The 27348-nt window shown below is 47.3% G+C and overlaps 2 protein-coding genes across 2 annotated transcripts in view; one reads left to right on the forward strand and one right to left on the reverse strand.

Moving 5' to 3' along the window:
• Positions 1–2329: 2329 nt before the first annotated feature.
• Positions 2330–3549, forward strand: LOC111066593 (histone H1-like). Its single transcript, XM_022355324.2, has 2 exons — positions 2330–3091; positions 3162–3549. The coding sequence occupies exons 1-2, from the start codon at positions 2432–2434 to the stop codon at positions 3477–3479; spliced, it is 978 nt and encodes a 325-aa protein (XP_022211016.1). The 5' UTR covers positions 2330–2431; the 3' UTR covers positions 3480–3549.
• A 4853-nt stretch (positions 3550–8402) lies between these two features.
• LOC111066524 overlaps positions 8403–27348 on the reverse strand; it is a 63451-nt gene continuing 44505 nt past the window's right edge. Inside the window, 9 exon segments of the mRNA XM_041596435.1 lie at positions 8403–9586; positions 9669–9848; positions 9904–10176; positions 10241–10727; positions 10792–12466; positions 12563–12714; positions 16215–16286; positions 25953–25995; positions 26290–27271. Of these exon segments, the coding sequence (XP_041452369.1) occupies positions 9472–9586; positions 9669–9848; positions 9904–10176; positions 10241–10727; positions 10792–12466; positions 12563–12714; positions 16215–16286; positions 25953–25995; positions 26290–27271 (3979 nt within the window). The 3' untranslated portion in view covers positions 8403–9471.

Genomic DNA, 27348 nt, shown 5'->3' on the forward strand with positions numbered 1-27348 from the left:
TCTCTCCGCCAAAGAATCTCAACCGATGAGCCACTCCATTGCCATTCCAGCTCTCATACGCACATACATACATACATACATATTCCATCATCATAACGTTGACGTTTCTATAGCATGAGGTATGCCTGGGTCTGGCATCGGGCATCGGGCCCTGGGCTCTGCACTCTCGCATGCAATTAATATCATTTTTATATGTTCTAATGACATTCGTTGCGCTGCATTTCGTGTGCATTTAGCGGGGACCGGGTTCGGGTCCGGGTGCGGGGCTGCCCCCGAAAAACCATCATCGCTCAAAACGGCATGGCAGGCACGAATCTTTCAAGTTGTAAAAACGCCATTAAATTGGCAGCGAAGTGCATGCCGGTCCCCCAGTCCCCAGTCCACAGTCCGCGATGATCACTCAACGGAGTCGCGGATGATGCCACTTGGCGAGGGGTAGGGGTCCTCCACACCTACCCACACTCTACCCCCCATTAAAAGGGGAGCCCTGGGCCACATTTAATTTACTTTATTGACTTTAATTAATTTGTATGTTTTTGTATCAATTTTAGACAAAAAGAAAAAGAAAAATGTTTTGCGTTTGCTCTTTTGTTGTAAATATCATAAATAGTTCGATGCTGGGCTGCCAGCCATAAAATATATCTGTGTGGAAATGTAATAAACATTAATGTACATATATATATATGTACAGAAAGTTGTGGGTGTGTGGGTGTGTACAGGGCCCTGTAGCTGTGGCAGCTACTGTTCCAATCACGATTGGCATCTTAATGGTCAATAAAAACTAATTAAATGCTTTAATACAGCCAGCCAGTCATTTACGTTGTGGCACAGCCCCCAAAAAGAGTTGAACAGATCGATCAAATATGGAAAATTGTTGCATAAATCAACACACAGAGATAAACAGCAGAGAATCAGAGACAGAGAGATAGAGAGATACAGCTGCAGATACATCTGAGAGTGGTGTGTGGTGTGGGCGCCATGACAAACATATTTTAATTGTTTGCCCCTCGTATTGGAGGGGAGGTCTTTGCTGCATCCAGGGCCAGGGCTTGCCGTTGACAGCCACCAAATCGCAAGAAATGCCGAAACATTTGATACCCTTGCATTCCCCCAAATAATCAAATGATCGATGCATCATTTTCTGCCTTCTATAAGGGTATAAAAGGGCGAGTCATAATGGTTGAGACTTGCACGGGCTTGCCTGCCCGCCTTCTGGTGGCTCTGCTTTTGCAGCTCCTCTGTGTGTATGTGTATGTGTGTGTGTGCTCCCTCCTGGTGGGTCTGCTCTGGCTGCTTTGCCCCCGACGCCACTAGACCATCAAGTCCAACCGCCTGCATCTCTTTAGCATCGACAGAGTTGACTTCTTGGCTGCCGTTTGAGTGGTGCTCCCTCCTGTCTGGTCTGGTCTACACTTCCAATCGCGTCGCGTCGTCCCAGGGCCCATGGCCAGGGCACTCTTCGTCAAACACAACAAATCGTTTTCATTGCCGCTTGGCAAAAGCATTTTCAAAATTGATGCGGTGTCTGCGTTTAGGTGGAAAATTGAATTTTCATTTTCATTTTATTTCGTTGGACGGGTCTGGTTCTTGCTCTGGCTCTGACTCTCACTCTGGCTACGGCTATGGGCTATGGGCCCCCTTCGTCTGTCGTAATGCCCGATGCCTGATGCTTGGGGATGCTTGGGGTGTGTTAACTCAAATTTGATGAGGTTGAGGTATTTAAATAAATTGTTGCATGCGTTCTGTTTGACATTTTGTTATTTTTGCCGTTGATTGGTGGAGTTCCTGCTCGGGTTCGCCCCAGGAAAATGTCACCCGCAGTCGCCCACTCATCTTTGGTGGATTTTTGGATATACACATACAATGTATGGGAAAGTGTTCCCATTTTGGTTAAGGTGTACACCTGCTTCGAGAGCACTCCCTTTGATGCTTTGAAGTTATTACTTAACTTTGCACTCGAATTTAACTGCAGCATTTTTGACACAAAAATTTAACTCAAATATGCATAACCTTCAGCATTACATTAGTTCCAATTAAATGTTATGCTTTTGTTAGTTTCGATGTCTCACTGTCGTAGCAGCGGTGCCAACTCTGCTGATTGCAGAGTGAAGCAACAGCAACAGCCTCTGGAGCTTCCACTGTTAGCTTCAACCTTCTTGCTCTTTTTACTCTCTCCCCTCTATGCTTTAACTGTAAGAAAAGCTCACACTTTTAAATCTTCTCGCCTTTCTGCTGTATTTATCTTTGCTCCTAGTTACCATTCTCTCTCCAATTTTTACTGTTTTGCATTGAACTGGGCATTTCTGGGCATCTCGCACTTCAGTGTACAGTCTGTCGCTTAGTCGTCGTCTTAGATTCGTGTCGTTCACTTCTGTGTGTTTTTTTTAAATTGTTAGCCACCATTTTTTATTTTTTAAATATTTTTTTGGCAATGAAGAAGTTGCAAGTTAAGGCTCCGAGCAATTCGCGCAAAGAAATTGGCAGCAAAATTTTCGCACAAATGGAATCTGCATCCGCATCCGCATCCGAGTCGGAATTCGAGTCGAATGGCGAAGAGTCCGAGAAAGATGAAGGAGAAGAAGAAGAGGATGTGTCAGATGCCCCAAAGAGTACTAATGACGACATTGGATTTGACCGTGTGGGTCATCCCGAGGCTTCATCACCTTACCCCTTTCCCACTCCGCCGCCCGATGCCGGAACGAGGATGGCAGCGCGCAAGACCTCTGTGATCTCGGAGATACTTATGGCCATCGAAGCGTTGGATAATAAGGCCGGATCATCGGTTAAGGCCATTGTCAAGTACATGAAGAGCAATGGTCACGAAGTGACTGACGAAAGTCGCTTTGGCAGGCAAGTGCTGCGGTCGCTTAAGCTCTGCATTACCAAGGGGCAGGTGGAACAGATTAAGCGTTCTTTTAAGCTCACAAAAGCACCCAAGAATCGGCGTAAGTCAGTGGAGAATTTGAGGGCACATCAGGCACTGGAAAAGGCCAAGGAGAAAGCCAAAGAGAAGGAGCGAAAGGCGCAGGCCAAGAAGGAGGCCAAAGAGGCCAAGGACTCCGCAAAGGCGATGGAAAAGGCAGCAAAACAAGTGAGTAGCAACAATCATCAATCAATCAATCATTGCATCTATACAACTCCCTTTTCTTAACCACCTGCAGCCCAGCAAAAAGAAGAAGGCTGCTGCAGAGGTCTCCATTGAGATGGTCTCCTCCCCATCAGCGCCCACTGCGAAGAACAATTCCAAGTCCAAGTCCAAGACCAGGGCCAAACAAAATAAGCCACGAAAATCGATTGGAACTCTGGCCAAACCCATGGTCAAGTCCAAGGTAAATGTCAAGGCTGTTAAGCAGCTGGTGGCCGGCAAGGGCAAAGATCTCTCCGAGCTCGGCGATGATCTCGACGCTGGAGCCAATATGCTGGAGGCGCAGGCCACCTCAACTCCCCAGCTGGTGGCAAAAGCTACGCGCAAGCGCTAGTAACGGGGTGCTTAAATTTTCCCCTTTCTTTTGTATGTTTATTATCAAGTTAAATTAATTGTTTTGTAAATTATAAATAAATGTTTGCTTTAATTAAAATATGCATTGGCACAATATTATGCAAGTGCATAACTATTTGTGGACACTGTGCTGGGTAAGCTTCGTGCACTTCTTGAAGCCGAAAGTACAGCTAGCAGCTCGCTCAACAGACAAGGTGTGGAGAGAGACGAGACCCGCACATGTGGAGAGAGCAAATGGCGAGCAGCTGCAGCTGGCGTGTTCTCTCGCTCTGCATTAACCGTTGCAAAGCTCACATTGTGTGATTTCGCTTTGGCTTGTGCATTGTGTTCTTGGTTTATCTAGTTTTATCTGCTTATCTCTCCTGACTTTACTTCTTTGTGTTGGACATTTTCTGGGCATTAGCCGAGGAATGTTTTTGTATACGAAAAGTTTACATTGTAAACAAATCGAATTGAGATTTCATTCTTGATGTTTGGGTTTGGGTTACATTGATAGTTATACCCCTCTGGTCGATTAGCAAGCCGATTTGGCCACTTTTTGGGTACATTACATGGCAGTAGTCAAGGGTTTTTTAACTGCCCATTAACTGGCGCTATAACCAAGCCCACTGATAAATCTAAAATCAATTATAAAACATCAATTTCAGACTGGAATCTAATACAAATTATCGGAGCGTTAGACGGGGCTCAACATAATCAGGGCCCAGACATTCCTAATTGCGAGTGGATGGAGCACTCGCTGCCTCATTAGGTTATCTCTGCCCATACCTGGACCGTAAATAGAGTCATCAGCAGTCGATAAACGCTATCGGATCATCGCTTTTATGCGGCTCTGCCTGATTAATGAAGGGCGAACTCAAACTTGGAACGTCAATTGCCGTCGGCCGTCGTTCATTTAATTGCTGCCTCGGCGACAAAGCTGTAAATAAGTCAAAGAACAGGCTCAGACGCAGACTCTGGGCCCACTTCATACTCGTAGCCGAGTCGCTAACCAGACGGCAACTGTTGCCGACGGGCACTGGCACTGGCACTGGCACTGGCGGTGGCACTGGCTGTTGCTCCCTGTTCTTTTATTTTATTTTCTGTTGCGCCTCATTGTCTCCCCGCCCTGTCGCGATGCTGCTCGCGTTGCCCTGCCCTGCCCCTGCCCCTTGCTGTCGGCACTTAAACGACTGGCTGCAACATTCTTTGCTGACAACGCAGTAATTAAAATTCAATTGCAATTAAAAGTGCGCACGCAAAACGGGCAACGACAAACAAAATGAAGCGCAAAGCCAAGGCTTTGCCTGTGAAGGGTAAGGAAAATAAGGCAGCTGGCCCGGGCAAGGGAGCAGGGATGCAGGAAAGGACGCATAGGAAAAAGAAAACAAGTTAGAACAACATAGTCGAGTAATACGACTATAAGATACCCTGGGCCGAGAACTGGGGAAAGGCCAGAGAAGGAAGAAATCATTCGAGTAAAAAAAGAAAACGATTAAAGATTATTGTCTCGAAATTCAGTATCTAAGAGCCATTCCTAAAGGTTATCCTCCATGATTAAAGGAAAATAAAAAAGCAGGGTATATTAGCCCTTGTCCGATACAAGTGCGAGTACCTGGTATCTGGCATAGAATTTGTCGCAATGGCCAAGATTCTGCCTGACCAGCTAGCAGCTCCCATTTCCCCAGTTTGCCAATTGCCTCCATTGGTGGGCCCAATGCGCGGCATTTGTTGCCTTGTCATCGGGTTTTGTCGTCTCTCCATCTGCCTGGCATTGCCCCGGCACCGGCCACTTCTCTGCCACCTCCAGCTCCCATATCTCCCATATCACATCCTCCCGTATCCAGTTTCGCCTTTCGCTTTTATTTTTTCTCCTCGGGCGCATTCTTGCGTAGGCGTTTGACGTGCCGCTGCCGGTGCCGCTGATTAGCCGGCAGTTCTCGTTCTCAGCCCTCAGCTGCTACCATAAGCGGATACTTGAGATCCCTGGGCGCTTTTAAGGCGAAATTACCAAATGAAAACACTCACAAACGGATCCGCGGGTATCACAAATGCTGAGCAGGTCTGGGAATCAAACTCGCACAGAAAAGTGCTCGTACTCCACATTTTAATTGCTGTTGCTGTTGGTGTTGGTTCGTGGAAACGAAACCGTCCAGAAGAATTCTGCCCCCTAACGAAAGCGAAGCGAAACTTCTGATGTGATTGCATGTCAAACGATACAAAGCTAAACAGAAGCGATATGAATGCAAATGTGTATATTTTTTTAATTAATTGAGTCAAAAAGACATTGCTCTTTCCCAGCCCAAAAGAGCCCGAACAATAACAGACCCGCCCCCTGCCAACCAACCGACCCTCCTTGGCATCAAGTAATTCTCCTTAGTTGGCATTGTCATTGGCCGTAGTTCTCATGAATTTCGGTGGCTTTGCTTTTGGTTCTGTGTGTCAGCGAATAATGCCAAATTATAAATAAATAAATGCAAAATTAATAGGAATTGTAAACAATTACATAGCTAGCCCCTTCACGCCAAATTAATGCTTAAAATCGATTTGCAAAGTGCAAACTTTGGGAAAATATTCAAATTCAAAATATAGTTCAGAAATCCACCCGAAGCGAACAGAACATACAATTTTAAATCAGTTCAGGGCAAAAGCATGCCTATGCTATTTATGATAATTGTTTAACGGTTCATTAATTTATTGTGGGCACTGTTTGGCATGCGATCTGCGCAGAACTCATCCTTGGAAAGTAGGGGCCAGCGAACGTTGCAGATAATTAATTACAGGCTGCGCTTAAATTCAATTTTTACTTTATTATTTGCTTATTTAAATGTGCCATGCATTGAAAGAAAATTGTGCAGGGAAAGTTGAATTTATATATGTTAGAATTAGATTAGTTATGCCGATGTATATACTAATCAAATCACTGATATGTACCTACGGTATTGAATCTGTATACATAAATCAAAACCAAACTTTTTCTCTGAGTGTTTTCAGTTCATGATCTGGGCTATAGTCCCGCATAATTGTCATGCCGCATTTGTGAAATAATTCTTAAATAATTTCATCAATTACGTCGTCCAGCTGCACAGTGTCGGGTCGGTCGATGGGTCGGTCGGTCGGGACTGCGATTGGGATTGGGATTGGGCATGGCCTGGCTGCTGCTGCTGCCTGCCTGCAGTCGTTGCCATTTCAATTATGTTGATATTTATTTTCATATTTAATTTAACACGAACTGAGTGAGAGTGAGAGATGGGCGCGACTGGAAAGTGGAAACGTGCGGAAAAGATGGAAAGGAAAAGCATCAGGAGCGGAGTGGAGCGGAGCGGAGCAGCAGCAAACATTTGGAAAATCCATTTTACAGTAAAAACCGCATGCATTATTTAATTTTTAAGTGAAATCAATTACAAGCTCGTTGGATATAGCTGGCAGGGTCGGTGGGTCCGTGGTCCGTGGTCTTGGTCTGGTATGGGCTGGGCAGGGGGCTGGCTGGGCTTTTGATGTTAAATACCATGCCGTCGACATCGATCGTCGTGTTGGTTGTCGATAGCAGGGGAATGTGCATGTGCATGTGCAGTCGCCATGTGTGTGCGTGTCTGTCCAAGGGGGGGGTGTGTCGGGGTCGGGGTCCGGGTCTGTGCGTGCATGTGTGTGTGGGGGGCGACGGAAGTGCGCATAAATGCAATTGCAGTCGAATAAATAAATAAAAATACTTTGTGTGCCATTAAATTTCAATTAATAACAAGGCAAACACACACACGTGTCGCGACTCTTTTTCTGGCTACAATATTAATACATTTTGGCAGCGGTGCGTGCCGCCCCGTGTGTGTGTGTGCGCCGCCGATTGCCGCAAGACCATGAAATTAAGTCACAAATTAATTAATTAATGCAATCAATACGTTGGACATTTGCATTGCATTGCATTGGACTGGATGTTGCTGCTGCTGTCGTTGCTGCTGCTGCTGGTGTGTCTGTTGCATGTGGGCAACATTGCAATTTGCAATTACAATTATGCCTCGCCCCGACGACTGCTGGCAGCCATTTCTTGCACTCTAAATATAGAGCCAACTGGGCCGCTAAGGTCGCTTGCCAACAAAATTGCCTTCGCCCAGGTCTGGACACCCGAGCAGAGCAGGAGCCCCACACAACAACACACACACACGCCATGCCGATGCCCATGCCCATGCCCAACATCATTTTTTAATGGACTTTTAATGTTTGTCGCCTGTATGTCCGCTCGGGGAGTGTATTTTTTTTTGTATTTTTTGTATTTTTTGTATTTCGGGGTCACTCTTTGGGGGCTGTTGCTGCTGCTGCTGCTCGGGCTGCACAATTAGCTGCCGCTTGTGCTCTACATGTGTTCGATTGCGTCGCCCATCTAGAGAGGTGGGCTTTCCCGGCTTTTCGTGTGCTGGAAGCTTATTAGCCCAGCCTAGCCGTAGTATGGCTTGGGCGGCAGTCAATTAGTGTGAAATAACAAGGTTTATCGGTTTATAGGATTTTCGGAATTGCATTGGCTAATACCTTTTAGTGGTCAGAACAGGTTTTGATGATTGCAGCATAGTTGAAATTACATTGCAATGCATTAAAAGTGCATTTAAATATTACTAATACGTTATTTATTCAATGATCCAAATCGAAATATTGAAAGCTGCATACTGGCGCCATCTGTGGGGCTATTCCATTCGGAAGCTGTGTAGCGTCAGCTACATGTGGTTTCTGAAGTCTGTGGGCAGTTTCATAGCTAACAGCCTCAGTCAGATAGAATGTTAAAGAAAATGTTAATGTTAATTCTATGTTAAATACAGCTAACAGAAATTTAAAAAAAATGTTCAGGGCAAAAATAACTAAAATTACCGTTATAAATTATATTTCATTCTTCATTATATTTCCATTTAAATTAAAAAAATAAAACATTTCGAGTATATTTTTCGCATTTCCATGTACTTTTATTGCGGTTTCCTCTATGCTTCATATATTTGAGTTATCATATAATGCTTCTCCGTAAAACTACTGATAAGGATAATAACGCGAACAGTACATCGATATATTGTATTTGTATATATATATATTTTATTCGCTTAACAGACACAGTTTACAATATAGTTTATCAATCAATTAATTAATCATATATTTATCGTACCAAATCAATCAACTGTGGACAAAACTATTGAGTGGCAAAGAGCTTGCTTAATGTGAGTGTATTTTGGGGTAGTGTAGTTAGTAGTAGTTTAACTTAAATTTATAAAATTTGACTAGTTTGAATTTGCTTTACACATTTTAAGGTTTTCCTTTTGTTGTTTCGCTTTTGCTTTTCGCCTTTTTTTGATTTTTCATTATCCTTTCATTTTGTTTTCCAGAAATAATTCACGTTCCCTCCAAAGGGGAGACACATTGCCGAGACTAAAAACTAATTAACATTAAAAGACATTTCTGTGGGTCGTGGGTGTGTGGCGGGGGGGTGCGTATGCCGTAAGCCTTAGCTAGAGAAATCGTTACAGATATTTTGTGATATTTGTGTATTGAGTATTTTGGATGTTAGATTTCAATCGTCGTACAGCTAAGGTATGCATATAAATTAGGACCACGTATAAATATAATACAATAAAAATAAGCTAAATTTAAGCCGAAAAAATATTAAAGTTTCAAAAAACCTTCTTTTCTTTTAGACATTATATCGTACATAAAACTAAGTATTTACAAGAATATATTCTCTCTGCTGGCTCTCTTCTTTAAGCTCTTTTTGTGGTCCGTGGGTATTTGGGTCCTTGGATAATTGTGTAATCGTTGGGTTGTTCGAACTGGGGGCTATCTATCCTCGTACATGATTTTCTTTATGTTTTCTTTTTTAATAAATGCGTCAATTTGCGACAGACAACGAGGGTACAACGAATATCCGCCGATAAATTCGACATATCTATCTTTACACATATACATATGTAGCTATGTTTGTGTACACATATATATATAATATATGTTTATTTATATATTTTAATTTAGACCTTGCTCTCGGGTCCATCGGCCACGTGCTTGAAGGCCAGACGTATGCGGGATAGATAGTGGGAGCAAATGTGCCCATAATTCTTGTTGTACCACTCAGGTGTTTTCCCCCTGAAAGTAGGCAATTATTTGAGTATTTTCTTGCGCTTTGCTGCATCCCGAAAGGATTTTTATTTGTGTACAAACAACTTACTTGACATCCACTCTGGCCAGGTGCATGACCCTCGATCTGCCACTGCCACAGGGCTCGATGAGATAGCGAGAGGCAAGAACTACGCCGCGCACTGCTCCATACAAAGGCTTGGCCTTGGCATTGTCAATGGAGGTCTCCACAATAACGCAGGCGCCACGCGGCAGATCCGTTTGCCAGGAACTGCGAAACATAATTATTGATTTGGGGTCTCTATAAGATGCGTTATAAGACTCACCGCAAGACACAAAAGTCCGTTGTTAGCTGCCCATCCAGGGCGTATTGGTAGATCTCGGTGCGATCGTCCAGCTTCTTGACTGTCTGGCACTGCAGCAGATTGGCGTCCCAGGAGGCGCGTTGCTTGATCACGTACTCGAGAACCTCGCGCGGGGGTCCCTCGATTTCCGTAGAGCAACGCCACAGACGCAGCGGATGACCATCGCCCACCTTCTTGTAGGCAATGTCCACACTGCTGTCATTCAGCGAATTGATGCTGAACCAGCCACGGGTTCTGTTTGGGCAAGGGATTAATTGGGGATTAGTTCAGGCAGGCAGGGCATTCGAGGGACACTCACTTCTCTCGGCCCTCCTTGATGGTGGCGCTGGTGCACTCGTAGAGATAGCCCCGCCAGTTGTGGAACTGCATGCCCTCGCCGAGGGCCTCCAGGGGCACCGGCTTCGACTCCTCCATGTAGCTGAAGTTGCACTTGCTCAGCTTCTCCTTGCCGGCCGTGTAGATTTGCTTGTAGTGCTCGATCATGAAGGAGAGGCACTCGTGCGAGGCCTTCGCCTCGGCCAGCTCCTTCATGTCCGGCATGCCGGTGCCCTTGCCCTTGCGGCGGGGCGAGGCGGACACCGAGGCCGAGCCCGTGGAAATGGACGAGTGGAAGATGGACTGGGCCAGACATACGCCCAGATTGTTGCTGGTCATTTGGTTCTGCTGCGAGTTGCCGGCGACAATGGTGAGGAACTCGAGCAGCACGTACAGGATCTCCCGGTTCTCATCCGGCAGCAGCAGCACCGCACACTGAATGGCATCCAGGCGCACCTCCGCAGGCAGATCTGCGTGGGGGGAAAGTACACAATGAGCAGCTAATAAAGGGGCAACTGACGGCTGGCTACTTACGCTGAAAGATGGCCACAAATGTCTCGGACATCTTGGTGGTTAGCAGAGATTCGGGCAGCTCGCGGAAGTACTGCTTCAGCATGTCGGCCACATCGTAGGCCTGCTGTAGATCAAACACGTCCATGCACTCGGCCGTGGAGTCGCTCACTTCGATCTGCTCGCGCAGCTTGATGATCCGCGACTTGCCGCCGCTCTTGCGGAACAGGCCCACCTGGTCGAGGGCGTTCAGCTGGAGCCACCGGAAGGCGGCGCGCACGGCCACGGGCAGCGTCTGGCCGCTGCGCTGCAGCACCAGCAGCAGTGGCACGCCAAACACCTTCTTGTCCTTGTAGTCGGGCATCTTGATCTTTTTGATGAACTTGGGCAGCTCCCAGTTCCAGCCGGAGCGATGGGTGGGACAGTAGCGCTCCATGTGGCCGGTGAGCGTGACCAGGGCCAGCTTGCGAATGATTTGTAGTTGACCCGCCGACATGGCGGCGAATGGAATGCCTGCATCCTCCTGCACCGGCTCGATCTTCTTCGAGAAACACTTGCGGAATATCATGTTGGGGCGCTCCTCCATCTGGAAGCTGTGCCAGCGCACCACCGGCTGCCGCTTCGATCCGGACCCGTTATTGGCGCCGCCACCGCCACCGCCGCCGCCACCCTGCTCATCGTCGTTCTTCGGCTCCTTGCGGGTGGTGCTGCGCGAACGGAACGAGGAAGTGCGGAAACCGTCACGTTTCTTGACATCTTTGCCCAGGTTCAGGGAGCCGCCGCGTGTCAGCTTCTTGATCTTCACCTCCGTCGTGTTCGAGTTGGCGTCCTTGATGAGCAGCTTGCGGCCCTGGTGGCACTCGGAGTCCGAGTGGGCTCCGATGTCGTCCACCTTGCCCGAGCGCTGCAGGAAGCGGCGCGCCTTCGAGGGCTTGCGCAGCGAGAGCTTGCCCCCCGTGGACGACTCCTGGCTGTCGCTGTAGTACGAGGAGGAGTCATCCGACTTGCCCTCCTTCAGCTGGGTCATGGGGTTCGAGAAGAAGTGCAGGGGGCTGGTGCGCATCGAGCGGGGCGTGGTCGGGGTGCGCTTCGGGCTGGCGCGGTTCGGGCTGAGGAAGTTCTCGCTGTGGCTGGGCACCTTCAGATCGTTGCCGAAGAACGGCGCCTTGGGGAATGTGTGCATCGGACTGAGCGCCGATGGGGAGGGCGGGGTGGAGTAGACTGCATCCGGTTTGCGGAGGCTGCTCCGCTGGCCCAGCTGTGAGAGATCCAGCACCTGGGGCCCACTGATCACCACGTTTTCCCGGTTCTGGCGCTTGCGCCGCCTCGACTTGATGGACTCGACTCGTCGCAGGAATGCCTTGGCGCCGTCCTTGATGCGTTCACTGCCAGTGCGTCGCAAGCGGCCAGCCGAATCGGAGCCATCGCCCAGGGAGGAGCCGTCGGTGGTGCCGGTGGAGGTCTTGCTGCAGCCCGGTATCATGAGGGTGATGCCAGCGCCGCCCATATCGTAGCCGTCGTCCTCGAACCGGTCGGGACTCGACTCCTTCGAGGAGCTTTCCGTCTTCTCCAGATTGAGCAGACCCGGCGGCGGCAGCTCCAGGCCCATCTCCCCGATGCGCGACCAGCGTCGAATGTGCGGTTGGAATGTCCAGTTCTCGCTCAGGGCGAAGTTCTCATCGTCCGATTCCTCCTTTTGCTGTGCGTAGAGGGCGTGGCAGGGGGTTAGGGTTTGGGTTACTCACACTGTGGCTATGGTGGGTGGAGGGTGTTGGAGGGGTGGGGCGGTGCTTACCTGTGGTGTTTGCGGTTTGTGCGATTGATCCAGCCGCATGGTGGCGCAACGATTGAGGACACAGAGCCGCCTGTACAGGGACTGCAGCTGATCGTTCTCCAGGTTGGTGTGATCTTTGGCTACATTGTTCAGATCGATCGGAAACTGATGGTCTGCAAAGTCAAACAAAGGACGATTATTAGTTAGGGCTGGAGAGCTCTCCGATCGTGTTCTCCTTGCGACCGCACGCCTCGACGACGCGTGAAATTCTAATTGAGAAACGAGAAAAATCGAACGCCCATGGCGCCAGCATCTGCCATGGATAGCTGGATGGCTGGATGGTTGGTTGGTCATTAAACGGGTACGCCGCGGCAGCAGCCAGCAGCCAGCAGCCGCATTTTCACAGCGTTTTTCCACATATTTGCGTGGCCAATTCGCACGTAGGAAATCAAGTTCCAAGGCGAGACCACATAAGGCCGGCCAGATACGATACCCCCAGACGTGTACACATGTCGCGACGCGTCACACAGATACACCGATACCGATTGCAGATACGACGCTGTACAGCCTGCCATCCATCCGTAGGATGTACAGCCTGGAAAAGCTGCCCCCTGCCTGATCCCCGACTGCTGCTGCCTCTGCTGCTGCTGATGCTGCATTGTTTGTACAAATATTGTTGGCATTACAACAATATTTTGTTCTTCTTGGGAAAGCCATTCATGGTTTGTTGAACTTTCGGCTCAAAGTACGACTCGCCTCTCTTTGGTACTGTACTTGCAGGGCGGGCAGGAGAACCAAATGAAAAGAGCTTTATTTAGTTTTGTTTACGTGCGCTCTTGGCCCTGCCCGGCAGGGTATTAATATGAACATTTAAGTACTATTATTTAGCGTAGTGATTCTGATTCTGCTGCTGCCTCTGCTTTGCTTTCCTTTCCCAAGTGCTGTATGTTTAGTTTCTAATTGAATGCGTTGCTCTTTGATGCCAGGGAAATAAACAAAATCGCGCCCGCCCGATCATTGGAGACCCAATTCTGGGAGTGTGCCACTTAATGGTTAAATAACACCCTGGGGGGATGCTGAACCCGGCAGACACCTTTCGATTTGATCTCAGTGCAGTTGGCTGCTTGACGTCAGAGAGAAATTATTTGGAAATGATTTTTTCCCCACTTTTTACAGCAGTTTACATGGAGGGAGTGGAGGGAGTGCAGGTAGAAGAGGGGCTGCTGGGTGCTGGTTGTGCTGTTCGTTTATTAGGCCAATTATATGATTAATCTTTTGCTCTCAGCCAATGACGCAGATTGCAGTGAAATTTTCGATTGTAATTACGTAAAATTTATGGGCCTTTTTTGGGCAGAAAATATAGAAGGCAATTAGCCTGGAATCCAAATTGAGAATGGAAAAATTTTATGGAACCTAAATTAATATTCCTAGAACTATTCAGATTATTTTTAGGTTCCCAATTCATAAAAATCTTCATTTAAAAATGCACCAAAATGCATTTGCATCCCCACAGTTTTTTATGAAGCGTTTTTTGCTCACATAACAAACCAGTTTCGAATGGCATGGTAGAATTACAGCATCCCCCCTGCCATACGCTCTTATTGCCCTTTTAAGCACTCCCATATGATCCTGGGCCATGGCGCAGGTCACACCCTCAAATTAAGTCTGCCACTTTCGGTGAATAATGTGCGTAAGAAATGAACAAAAAACAAACAAAGCATACAAAAAAGAGCCAAGAGCAAGCTGTCCCAGCAAAACCTTAAGCAAATTAACAGTCGCTTACGGATGGTACACCTCCTTTCAGCAGAGACCTCAGCCTCAGACTCAGACCCAGGCCAGACCACATCCATGAGGTGACTGCAAATGACAGAGCAGAGCAACGCAGAGCAGAGACAGCGGCAGAGACATGGCTTAAACACCTACGGCATTTTAATTTGCAGACTGCAGACTGAACCAAAAAACCCAACCCAAACCAACCCAAAAGAATCCACCAAAATCCTGGCCCTGCCAGCCTGGAAATTTGAGCAGCAATCTGCGCATGCGCCGCTGCCTTGTTTACACGAAACTCATTAAAATACGCATTTATCATGCTGTCCCCCGCCATAAGGATGGCAATGCAGATGAAGATGGGATTGGACTTAGCCAGAGTCAGAGTTTCAGCCTGTGCATGGGGCTGGGCATGGGTTGGGTTGGGCTCCAGTTTAAATGTGTGCACAAATTATTCCGCAAGTTGCGCGGATTTGGATACTTGGTTCTACCTTCCAATGCTGGCGAATTTATGCAATACAATTCGCATATTTCAAGGTCGGCGACAGCCATACATCGGGCGCCCCGGGACATGCCCAAATTGCAGGCTCTCCATTTCAGATTCACTTTTTTGTTCTGTCTTTTTTTATCTGCATGCTTTTGGCTGTGGCTCATAATTCAAATGAAGTCGGCGAACTTTTAGCTTGGACTGTGTGTGTGTGTGAATGCTGGCTTAAGAGTGTTCTTTTCGGGCTTATTTGTTTGAATTCGCTCAGATCTGCTGCTGCTGCTTCTGCTCGGTCCGCTCATCCATCTGAGTGGCCTTCAGGCGTTAAATGCGTTGCGACAAATGCTCAAGAGAAGGGTCCCCAGTTCCCTTCTCGATTAAGGAAATCAAATAAATATGCAGCTTGCTTCGGTTCGGTTTGGTTTGGTTCGGGGGTTCATTGAACTGATACTAACATTTTGGCTGGTGGCTTGTGGCTGGTGGCTGTAGGGGCCTTTGCCCTTTCTTAAACCAAAACTAAGAAAAAAAAAAGGATCGGGGGCAAGGCAAGAAAAAAAAACCCAAACCATTTTAATTTTCGGGTAGTCGTCTTTTTTTATATGAAGGTGGTCCTCATAAATTCTTTGGGCTGCGTGTCCTTTAGCCTTTTATTATATTTTATCTGAGCTGGAGATGCCTCACGAGTGGATTTTTTTTCGCATTGTTTTGTTTTGGTTTTTGTTTCGTTTTGTTTTTGTTTTGGGTTAAATTCTTGAGATTGCCACGATCTGGGCCCAAAAGGTAGGCGTTCCTTGGCTTTCGTTTTCGCTTGAAAGGATTGAGGTCTGATCCGTTGCCGCCTAATTGTTTGTCGCGGCGGCGGCGTGTTTCGGATATCAAATTCACTTGGGCTATCATGTCCAGAGCGCTGCTCTGCTTTGACTGGTGTTGAAACCTTTGAGGCCTCGTGGCACTGGCACTGGCACTGGGCCCTTTGCTCTACTTAGGCTGGTGTTGAAATCTGTAGACTGGGACTCTCCTCTGGCCTGCTGAGGCGGCACTTAAATTGTTCTCCGATGTTGCCACGTCATAAATGCTGACCTGAGCAGGGGGGTGGGGGGGAGGGAGGACTCACTGTTTCCCGAAGCGAAAGTGAAAGTTCGTGTAATAAAATTAATAAAACGCCACTTGGGGAGCGCTAAGCATATAAAGCTAAATGGTGGCATGTTGGTCAAGTGCCTTGGATTCGGTCTGCTGCTGCTGCCGCACTGCTGCTGCGTCACTGCTGATGACGAGACCATCAATTACCAGCATGCCATGCCACGCCCCCATGTTTACACGACATGGCTACACAGCCCTTTAAGAGCCCAGAGAGCCGGAAGTGCGTAACAGGAATGGAATAAAAATAGGGATAGGGTTTGGGTTTGGGTTCGGACTTACCTTCGTACATCTGGGCATATTGCGGAAAACCTGCAGCACGCAGCCATTTGCAAGCTTCCACGGCTTCGATTTCTGCAAAAGAGTAAAAAATCGAATCAGTTTCCATATACAGCGTGTACGCAGAAAACGAAATTAATTGTAATCAAATTTTCCGGGGAATCCTTTTGGGCCGCAAACAAAATTCAATAGCCCGGACCTGCCTGCGAAAACTAATTAAAGTCCAGTCGCGGTCCTGAGTCCAGTCTCTGGCAGCAAAGTTCCTGCTTCCCAGCTCAGGCTGCTCTGCTGCTTCATGGTCAGCGGTTGATGGATTATGTTGCAACCCGTCCAAATGATGTTAACATTTAAAAATTATGTAGCTGCGGTCAGTCTCTCTCTTTTTTTGTTGTCTTTAAATTGTATTCTGCCCTCACCTTAACACAGCAACAAAAACAGCAGCAGAAACAACAGCAGAAACAGCCGAAAAATAAAAACCAAAACAAAACAAAAAAACCTCCTCCTTTACAGCCCCAAGTGCTTGAGATGACATGAAAGTAAAAGTTTCGGAGAATATTTTTCGCAATGCTTGAGAGTGAAATGATTGAGTGGTGTGTGTCGGATATAACAATGGGGGGGTGCTTATGGCTGCTTATATGGTTGCTTATAAGTTTAAACTCGTGCAGAGGATTCCAGCCCAGATTAAGACTCTTATTTGTGTTTCATAACGGCCTGTGCTTCGGGCTCTTTGGGCTAATTTGAGTTAGACAGGCAAAGAAGATGGCAAAAAACCCACTGAACCGAAGAAAACAAATGTAAGTCATGGCTGACATATATCTACCCTGTAAATGGTGCAACTATAACTTTAACTATACTACAAAATTTTCTTAATCAGCATCAATACCCACCAACGGTGGGTAAACATTTTTTTCACGAAAATAAAAGGAAAGACATCTGCCAGGGTATCTTTCGATTGGAATACCCAAGATGGGTTCGCTTTGTTTTCATCTTTTGCATGATTATGTTGATGCCTCAATAAGCAGCAAGGGAATATCCAGTCGAAGCCCGTCAACAGATACTTTTGCGAAATGAATTCCAATCGAATTTCGAGCCATAAACAAAGGCAGCGATGCGATTGTCTAGCCAGGGGATTGCCAACCAATTTGTGGCAGCAGCAGCCCCCGTCTCGGTCTCGGTCTCGCTCTCGGTCTTAGCCTCCTGTTTCAGCTATTTTGAAATGCTAATCTGTGCGCTGGCTCAATCCGAGCAACAGGATCTGCAGAGGAGCAGAGCAGAGCTATCGATTTTTAATCAACCTCAGTGAGCGACAACATGAAACAGTTTCCGGCTGCTAACTGTCAGCAGGGACTTGTGCCCGACGATGCTGATGCCGATGGGGGATGAGGCGGGGACTCACGGTGAATTATTATTGAATTTTGCAAGCGATTAACTTGCTCGACAACGCCAGGAGCGAAACGGAACGGACCGAAGCGGCACAGGCCACTGAGGCGGACGACAGTCACCTGTATGTGGGGGGGCATGACACCTGTCCCGGCGCATTTCCTCCGGTGGTTGTGCTTCTACTACTGCATTTATTTATAGCCCAGAGCAACCCTTCTGGCATCGATTTATGCTGGCATTCTGACAGCTGAAACACACGTCGGAGTCCGGACGCTTGACCTGCTTGGAGCGGATCTTGGCCTGACGCCAAGCGCCTGACTTATTCAATTAGAGCAAACCAAAACAATTATAGCAAACTGTAACCACAATTATTCTTACTATCGCAACACTGGAAATAGCCAAATATCGGAAGAGTCATTAACCAGCGCGGGGAACCAGCACAGGCTGCCATCCCTAACACATTCTAAAGCCATTTAAAGCGAACACCACAATACTCGTACGCATGTGTGTGTGTGGGGGCCACGGCACTGCTCCGCATATTGCGTGAGGGGGCTCAATATTTGTTCATGTTCAAACGCACAGCCAACAAACGCCCCAAAGTGTCCTGTCCTTATTGTGCTGTACGCTCCTCCTCTGGCTGGTAGCACTCGAAGCCAGGGCCATCGGGGACTGTTAAAACAAGCGACGCGTAAATTCATGAAGTTCACCTACGCTCTGGATAATAATTATTCTGATGGACCCCGGAGCAGGACCTGGACCTGTACCCGAACCCGCACCCAGAGCAGGACACAGAAATACAGGTACATATTGGAGTCCTTCATGCATGCATGGGCGTGCGGAACATGAGACCCGATGCGAGGCTGGTCAAAGCTTACACGGAATGCCAGGGCTGACTTTAAGGATAATTAAAATTATATATGTATGTATAAAATGAATGCCCTTCTACTTTTGCGAGTTCTCAGTATTTAAAAACGAGCACTTTGTGGTTCGAAATTGAGCGGGGAAATTCAACAAACTTTAATTGACGGCTTAAAGGTTAAATCCACATGGCAATGGCTAGGGACGAACTAATTTAATTGTCATTATTTTTTCGGGTGTTCACCAACTGCCAAAAGATATATTTTCATCAATTTGTAGACCATTTGATTTCAGCTTAAAGTTCATTTTGCAGACGAAACTTATTTAAAAATCCATTCCATTTTCCCAACAGAATTATCTGGGGTATCTGAACTTCTAATCCTGCATAACTTTATCCATGCCCAGCATTAGCTATTTAATCTATACTCGAACTCCTGACGCATCGCAGTTCTTGTTCCCTTTGTTCTTCGTTAAATTTGTTAAAGATTTCAATTAAAATTTGCATTGATTTGCAAGCACTGCCACCAAGGCAGACGCAGACAGGGGAATGCTGTGGCGGAGTCCTGGCAGGGTAAAGTGTCAATGGAAGGCAATGGCAGGCAGAGTTCCCCAGCCACGTACTCTGCCAAGTTGATTGTGGGTGAATGTTAGTGACACGCTTTGTCTTGTCTTGCTATGTGAGTGTGCTCTGCTCTGCTCTGCTCCAGAAAAATGCAGCCAGGCGGAGCGGGAGCGAGTGCGAGAGCGGCAGTGACAATGTATGTAGATGGCACACTCAGATACGCAGATACACACAGATACGCACAGCTACACGGATACAGACTTGATTATGATGGCTTACAAGGGACGGACTAGTTATGCAAAGGGGTGGGCTCTGGGTGGTCCTGCCAAGGCAACCGATAGAGAGATAGAACTATGGCACGATTCTATGGCATGTGCCTCATGGCACCCATTGCATTCATCTCTGTGACGCCTTGGTTACACATCTGCCGGAGATGAATTTTCGTACCAATTTAACTTTGAGCCAAAAACTTTAACCTGATTTAATGCGATTAAACGTCCAAAAACGTTGGGGCAGTAAAAGCTTTGACCTTTTACGGGATAATTCTATATGGCAAATTGAATTTACTTCGTGTTGGACACTAATTGATAGTTAATTCAGTTGCCACAGGCTGGCCACATTATTCAGCAATTTTGCTGTTAATTTTGCCCGCTAAACGCTTTCATATGGCAAATTATGCTGCCCATATACGAGACAGCAAAAATTGCATTGCCCCGGGAACAATACTCGTAACGTTTTACAGCCTCGTAAATGCAAAATGAATGGCGTGAAATATGTTTGGACCCCACTCGAGTGCAACAGAATTTAGATAAATAATTCAATAATATGCAGCTCTTTGTTTCTGCTTTTGTTTTTGTTTTAGCCTTTAATTGTCGTAGGTGTCTTGCCATTAATTAATTGTTTGACTGTCTCTCTCTCTCTCTTGCTCTAGCTCTCGCTCTGTTTTTGCCTGTTTGCTGCTGGCTCCTGCATTGCATTGCATGTCCCCTGTAGCTGCATTTAAATGTCAGTCGAAACATAAATTTTATTCAGACGTGACAGGCTCGTTGCCTTGGTAAGCCATCAAAGAGAATGCTGTGTGCTGTGCTGCGCTGTGCCAGAGTTGAGTATTAATTATAAATGGCACACCCGACCAGAAATAGAACCGAACCGACAAAAGTGCACAAATTTCTACACTTGAACTTGTAATTTCAGTTTCCTTTCGGAATAGAGTTGCCTACACGGGCACGGGCACGGCACAGATGTACGAGTATAAATAGCAATGGCAACCCCGACATGTGTAACCTTTTCCTCTTCACTGGGCACACAAAGCTTTCCTGCCTGCTTTCCTGCTTTCCTGCCTTCCTGCCTGCCTGGCAAAGGATCAAGTTATTTATATATTTAACTGGTCCATAAATGGGCACCCCATCCTCTTGGCTACTTACTACCCATTCGAAAGGGGAGTGCCAAGACTGGGTGCAACAAGTGGCAGGACGTCAGCTTAATTTGCTGTGAACTCTGCAGCAATGGGTTGGGCTGCTTGTTCGCCTCACTGCCTGCCTGCCTCGCTGCCTGCCTGGCTGCCTGCCACTTTCGTTCGCTTGGGGCGGCATGTAAACTCTTGAGCATAACTACTCTGTAATAGGGAGGCCAAGTACAGCCCAAAGAACACAGTTCCAGCAGCAGCAACCCCTGGGCACTGAGCACCCTGAGCCTCAAAATATTTCAACCAAATACAACAGATCATTGAGCTTTTAATGCGATTTTAATGTCAGAATATTTCCTGCTGAGCGCACAACAAATATAATTTCGGCAACAAACAATTTTTGCATACGCAAAAAAAAACAATTAAAAAACAGCCAAACAAAGCATTTAGAAGAGAGCTTGTTGAAAATGTATAAACGTAATTTTGTTATGGCCTTAAAGTGGCGAAGGAAAATGTATTGGAATTTAAATAGCAAAAACAGCAGAAAAAAAATGCAAAACGGTAATCTGCTGAATGGTAACAGGTGGGTCTCCATTCCGTGGAATCTAGATGGCCCCACGGAAGTCCCATGGGACCCATAAAGGATGCTAATGTCAAAGGCAACCATGGAATGCATTTGTGAAAGGTTATCGTGGAAGCAGAAAGCAGAAGGAGTAATCTCTGCTAAAAATGCAAAATAAAGATTTTTTGTGGAGTAGAAAAACCGTCAAAGCACATTCAAATCTCGATGGAAATTTCTTAGAACTATGCACAGGACATTTGACTCATTAGACTGTGGAGTTGTGTGATTTTGAACATGAGGAAAGTTTTCCCAGTAGATGTTTGTATAAACAGCAATTAAAACTTTAAATTTCCTATTACTTATTTCTTTCTTTTTACTGAGCTTTTATCAGCAATTATTTTGCATACCGTTTCCTGGAATCGAGACCATTAAGGGTAGCATTAGTTGTTCAGCTTTCTTGGAATTGGGTAACTACACAAATGGCACAAATGGGAACTTTCCGACTCTATTTCGGTTTAAAGTCTGACATTTTTCACTGAAATTCAGGACCACAAAGAGCACTCAATGTTACCAGCTACTGCCCTGCGAATGCCCCAAACTGGCTGAACTCGGAAGTATCTTGAATGCCATAAATATGAGATTCCAATTGGCCATTCGCTGATGTATACAATGTAAGCCGCAATATATTTTTGGAGGCACGAACCGTGGAGGCAGGTACGGCTATAATTTACTTTGTTTGCTGGCTCGTTTTTTGTGCTGCCTCTCTCATGTTTTGTTGCTTGTTTTTTACTCGCTCCCGAAATATATACCTACATATTAATTGTATAATAATTTTTTTCCATTTATTACTACATGCGAAACAATTTTCTTTATTTAAATGAATGGCTTTGCTTGACTGGCGCGCAATTTCACTTGAGTGTAAAGAAAATGATTATGATGATGGTGGGGCATACACATATAAACATATACATATGTATACATATATATATGTATGTATTGTATGTAGATAACATTGTGGCGCAGACTGACTGTCGTCCAGTGAGTGATTGAATAGAGTGGACTGGAGTGACTGACTGACTGGATGACAGACAGACAGATGTAACAAGTTGCAAACGAGAGACAGGCTGGCCATATTAGCTGGCCGTCTGAACACTTGTTGCCATTCCCCATTACTATTCCATGGAATAATTCGATTTTGAGGCGAGCCATCGACTGATGGGTCCAGGCTGTGCTGGAAATAGCCATGCTCCGCATTCTTATTCCCGAAATAGCTAATTGTAGGTGGAAAATGGGAGGGGGAGGGAAAACCATCATCGGGTGCGGAAAAACAATAAACAGCAAGCGGCGGGCGGCCCAAGTGGCGCGCGCGCATTCCTCGCCCCACACTCAGAAATGATCCCGCAGACAGGCGGACAGGCGGACAGCCATATATTTTTCTCTAATTGTATACAAAAAGTTTTCATAATTTTCCAGCCGACAAGCGCTGGCAAAACAAAACTGCCCTTGAGCCAATGGAAAAGCCATTCGAATCGCTCTCACCTGCAATCTTGCGTTCGCGCATTTTTCGCCATAACGCCTCGGCCTTGCGCTTGGGCCAATTCTCGAATTTCTGCGAGAAGCTCCTGAAGAACTTATACTCGCGTATGGTGATGGACATGCGGCGTTGCATATTGGCCAGCTTGGGAAGCGCCGTCTTGACGGGATCGCACACAAATCACTTAAAAAATTCCCAACAGGCTATGGCCTGGAGTAGTTGTTGTGGTTTTTCTGCTAAAGCAGTTCAAGCCAGATCCATGTAGAAGTAACTACAGCAACACTGGCAGATATTCATTCCATTGTACGAACAGACACAGAATGCACCAACACGCACACACACACACATACACAGACACACGCACACACGAGTAGTTGGGGGCTTTGGCCTTTGATTTTTCTAAATTTTCTTTTTGATATTTCAAAATGCCGTTACAAACTGAGTCGTCGGCGTCGACGCGCTCCACCCGAGAGTTTCCGTTTCCCGTTGCGGCCACGAAAATCAACAACCGTGCACGGCGCCTGTAAGAGCACTAATGAATTTGCCAACGCGCCCGTTCGTGGCAAAATGGCGAGCCGTGCGGGCCCAGCCCGGCCCGGCCCGAGTGCAGCCGAACCGAAAAACGAAGCATCAGCCACACGGGGCGTATGAGCAATGTTTTCTGTTCTGTTGTCAGCGAATGATGTACTGCTGTTTTTCTTCACTGATTCTTTGGGGGATGGGATGGGATGGGATGGTACTCGTACCCATCCTTTCCATATAGCTCTATCGGCGCCACAATCGCTTATTATATTCTGTGGTTAGTTGGCCAGGGCCAATGCCTGAGGACAGGACAGAACGGAGACGGGAAACGGACAGGTCCGTCGGCACAAGCAAATAAATAAATAAATTGAAGAACTGCCTGTTGTTGGCCGTTGATGAGGTTTATTTCATTTTCGTGCTAACAAAAAGGACACACACACACACACACACACACACAGCACACACATACATATACAGAAGGAAATGTAAGCTTATGTTTTTAGTTTTGTTTTTATGGGGGGCATTCATTAAAATTCATACATTTACAGACATTGCCTTGGCCAAAGAGCCGCACCGCACCTGTTGCTCACCGTTGGCTTGTGGGTGTGCGTCTGGGTGGCTCTGTGCTCGGTTCATATATAAAGTTGTGTGGGCCCGGAGTGGGTGCGGGTGGGCCTGCCACAGTTGGTTTGGCACAGTTGTACGATGAGTTTCAAGGCTGAGCCTTTGCTTTGTTGCATGATTTATGGAAAACTAAAGGCACTGGCCGACGTTTGATGATTCAGTTGTGTGTCGGGCGGGCGGGCACACATTTGCTTAATAGCCAACAGTTCTAATCGAACAAGTGCAGGCACTTTGTGAGTTACAAAAACAGCTGCCGCAGGTTTACTTACGGATTACACTTCACTTATGTCGAGTTTTCTCAGAGGCGTTCGGCTGGGATGGGATGGGGGTGTAAAGAAGCGAATCTCATGCTCATACGCTGAAAGCGATTAATTGGGTAAACAGGAAAATTATGAACGCAAAATCATTGCCAGTCACGGTTACATTATTTCCCATTAATCTACTCCCTCATGTGGTTAGGTGTAGGGGGCGGTGGGGAGGTGTGTATGACTTGGTGCGGAAGACGGAACACGACATGGACACATGCTCGACATCGGCGCATTATATTCCGTATTCTCTTGAGCCATAGCCACAGCCACAGCCACATAGTCTTTTGTGTATATAAAAGACACACTCGTCGCACTCGTATATATGTAGAATAAAATATATATGCTTGCTGGTCATTTGTATTTGTGCAATATCAGATATAAATCATGATATATATCTACCCGTACTGTGTGTTAATCTTTTCAATAAAATAAACAACGGCAACGAGTGCTTCTTGGGTTGTCTGCTTCCGTTATGGAACAACAATGATGATGAGCCCCGATATAACAATCCCATCTTTCACTCCCACTCCCTCTCCCTCTCGCTCTCTATGTCTCGCTCCGGTTTCGAGTCAGTCATTATTGACATCGGGGCGTATACGCAATGAAAAACGTACACAAAAAATTGGCAATATACTCGTAAATACGCATAATGCGAGAGTAAATAAAATGATAATATGATGAAGGCCAAGACTAGCGGAACAGTGGCCAGCGACCTTTTTGAGAGGGCAAGACGTCACTCCAGTGACGTCAGGAGCGACATCATCATCACTGAAGCGAAAGGAAATGGAAATGGCAAGCAAACACTCAGATAATGGTTCTCAAATGACCACTGTGCTGTGGCGCCACCACTCTGACGTCATGGCACTAGATTGCCACTGCCACAGCATCGGCTTCTCCTGGTCCCGATGAAGCTCAGCTCGGACTGTGCTTCTCCAGCTTCGCTCCTCTTGCTCAGCCTGCTTCTGCTTCTGCTCCTGCTCTTCTGTGTGTGTGTGTGTGTGCATAATTCGATAGCGAGAACGCAGTCATGCTGCAAAAGCGAAATTGAATGATGCTGTTGGTTGCCGGACAGTCAGGAGTCGAGGCACCAGCGGAGTCGAAGGCACTTTGGCGTCCAGTTTGTGATTGAATTTTTTGTTCATTTATACGCCATTTTTAGCACAAAGAGTGCCATCATCATCAGCATCATCCCCATCCCCCATTCCACACCCAAACACCCAATACGCTGGACAAGAGCAGGCAGGCAGGCAGGCAGGCAGGCACAATATGTGGATAGATATGTCTATGTATTTGTATGAGTCTCGAGAGTGAGAGTGAGAGTGAGCGTGTGTATGGTCTGTACAATTGACAGATTGACAGCCATTTTCGGTTTGGGGAATGGGAACTGTGCGATTGGGGTATTGCGGGTGTGAGGCCTGCGCCGATTCCATTCAAGTGTTGACGGAAGTGTTGGATATTCGCAAAAAGAGCGGCGCCAGCGCCAGCAGCAGCAGCAGCAGCAGCAGCAGCCGTTGTTGATATTCCTTTTGCTGGCCCAAAAGAACATGAAAGTAATTTAAACGATGGCCTTGATTGGCTGCAATTGTTTGCCGAAATGAAAGCATTTGATTTCGATGCCAACAAAGTAAACGATGGAGTGTGAATAGGGAATGGGTGTGGGAATGGGCCAGTCCCTAGTCTACTCTACTCGTATCATATATAGATCAGATCAGGCTCTCCTCTCGCATAATTATAGAAATTATGAGTCATGCCCCGGCACACTGTTATTATAAACCACTCAGGCTTAATAACAGTCCGCTAATTGGCTGGCAGGACCACCGGCACACATCAAATCAGACATCAAGTCAGCCTTGATGTCGGGCTAGTTGTGGGTCATCCGGCCGCGGGGGTTCTGCCTGGGCCATTTAAATAACTCATTTAGTCCCGGCTGTGCAAAAGGAAGAAGAACTCGTTGCCACAGCCGCAGCCACAGCCACAGCCACTCACCTGCTAAATAGCGATCACTCTGCGAACGAGAATAGCGCAGCGTCTGTGGGAAAGAGAGAGAGAGAATGAGCATTAATGTCTGGCAATCAAGTTTATGCGAGGGTGTTTCAAGGAGTTCTACATATACATATATGCCATGGCCTACGAGGCAGGCTTCTGGCATCCGATCCACAAAAGGGAATAAGAGGAAATATTATTATGCCAATCAATCGACCTATAAAGCCTTTAAATTAATTTAATTATATTTTCTCCTTCTACAAGTTATCATTTCTCTGGCCTATGCCTCACTGTGTCCACAGTCAACCCTCGCTGGGGTATCAGTGTCGTGGATACTCACCAAATGGTGGGCAGCAAAGTCATCGTATCGTCTGCTCAGTTCGCGCTCCTTGAGCAGCAGCGGGGCCGAGTTGGACTTGGTGGTGAGCTCCGGTATGCCGCCGGAGTCGCCCAGATTGCTGTGCAGCGAGGCGCTGCTCGGCGAGGGCAGCTCCACAAAGTGATGCAGCTGCGTGACCGTGGTGGCCGTGGGCGAGAGCAGCGACTGGAAGGGCTCCTGTCGCAGGGCTAGGGAGAGCTGGGCCCGCTCCTTGTTGCCGCTGACATTGGCGTTGCGGGGCAGCAGCTTGCGTGGCTGCAACATGTGCAGGTGCTGGTGATAGTGGTCCAGGGAGTGACTCCGCTGACTGCGCTGACGGCCGCCGCAGGGCACCAGGATGGGCGGCGGGGCGATGTACTTGCGGCGCAGCACCACGGGCGTGGCCATGGAGGCAGTGCCTCCGCCGCTGGCGCTGCTGGCATCGCCGTCCGTGCAGTCACAGTCGCAGATGTGCTGGCCCAGCTCGAACTCGTCGTGGCACTCGTCGTAGTCGCTGGGCTTGCTGCCGGACTTTTGCTTCACGGCCTCCGGCTCATCCAGCATATCGTCCTGGGACTCGTTGGCCGCCTCTGCCTCCGCCTCGGGCTCGCCGCCGCTGCCGCACTGGCTGAGCACCTCGAGGAGATCGGGATCGTCGGAGGAGGCCACCGAGCCGCTCTTCTGGAACTTCATCTTGCGCAGCGCCTCCAGGCTGCTCACCGACTCATTGTCCGGCCCACTGCGGTCGCCCGCTCTATGATGATGATGATGGTGGTGGTGGTGGTGGTGATGGTGCTGCAGGTGGTGGCTCTTCCAGTGGGACATGTCCTTGGGCGGGGTGGCTGTGCCAATGCCGCTCTCGTTGTTGTCGTTGTCCAGGCCCGAGGAGTCCAGTGAGATGCCCGACTTGCCGGAACTGAGAACACCTGTCGCCTCCTCGCAGGCAGACGACGACGAAGTGGAGCTGCAACGAGTGGGTAGCGGGGAGCGGGGATAGACAGATTGACAAATCAATATTGATGGACCCATATTAATGACTTC

The sequence above is a fragment of the Drosophila obscura genome, unplaced genomic scaffold, assembly GCF_018151105.1.
Source record: "Drosophila obscura isolate BZ-5 IFL unplaced genomic scaffold, ASM1815110v1 contig_150, whole genome shotgun sequence".
NCBI lineage: Eukaryota > Metazoa > Arthropoda > Insecta > Diptera > Drosophilidae > Drosophila > Drosophila obscura.

What these genes read in the sequence shown, in the direction of transcription:
- LOC111066593 (XM_022355324.2), top strand. Translation starts at nt 2,432, where the DNA reads ATGAAGAAGTTGCAAGTTAAGGCTCCGAGCAATTCGCGCAAAGAAATT. An exon ending in TGGAAAAGGCAGCAAAACAA is followed by an intron (nt 3,092 to 3,161) that starts GTGAGTAGCAAC and finishes AACCACCTGCAG; the next exon opens with CCCAGCAAAAAGAAGAAGGC.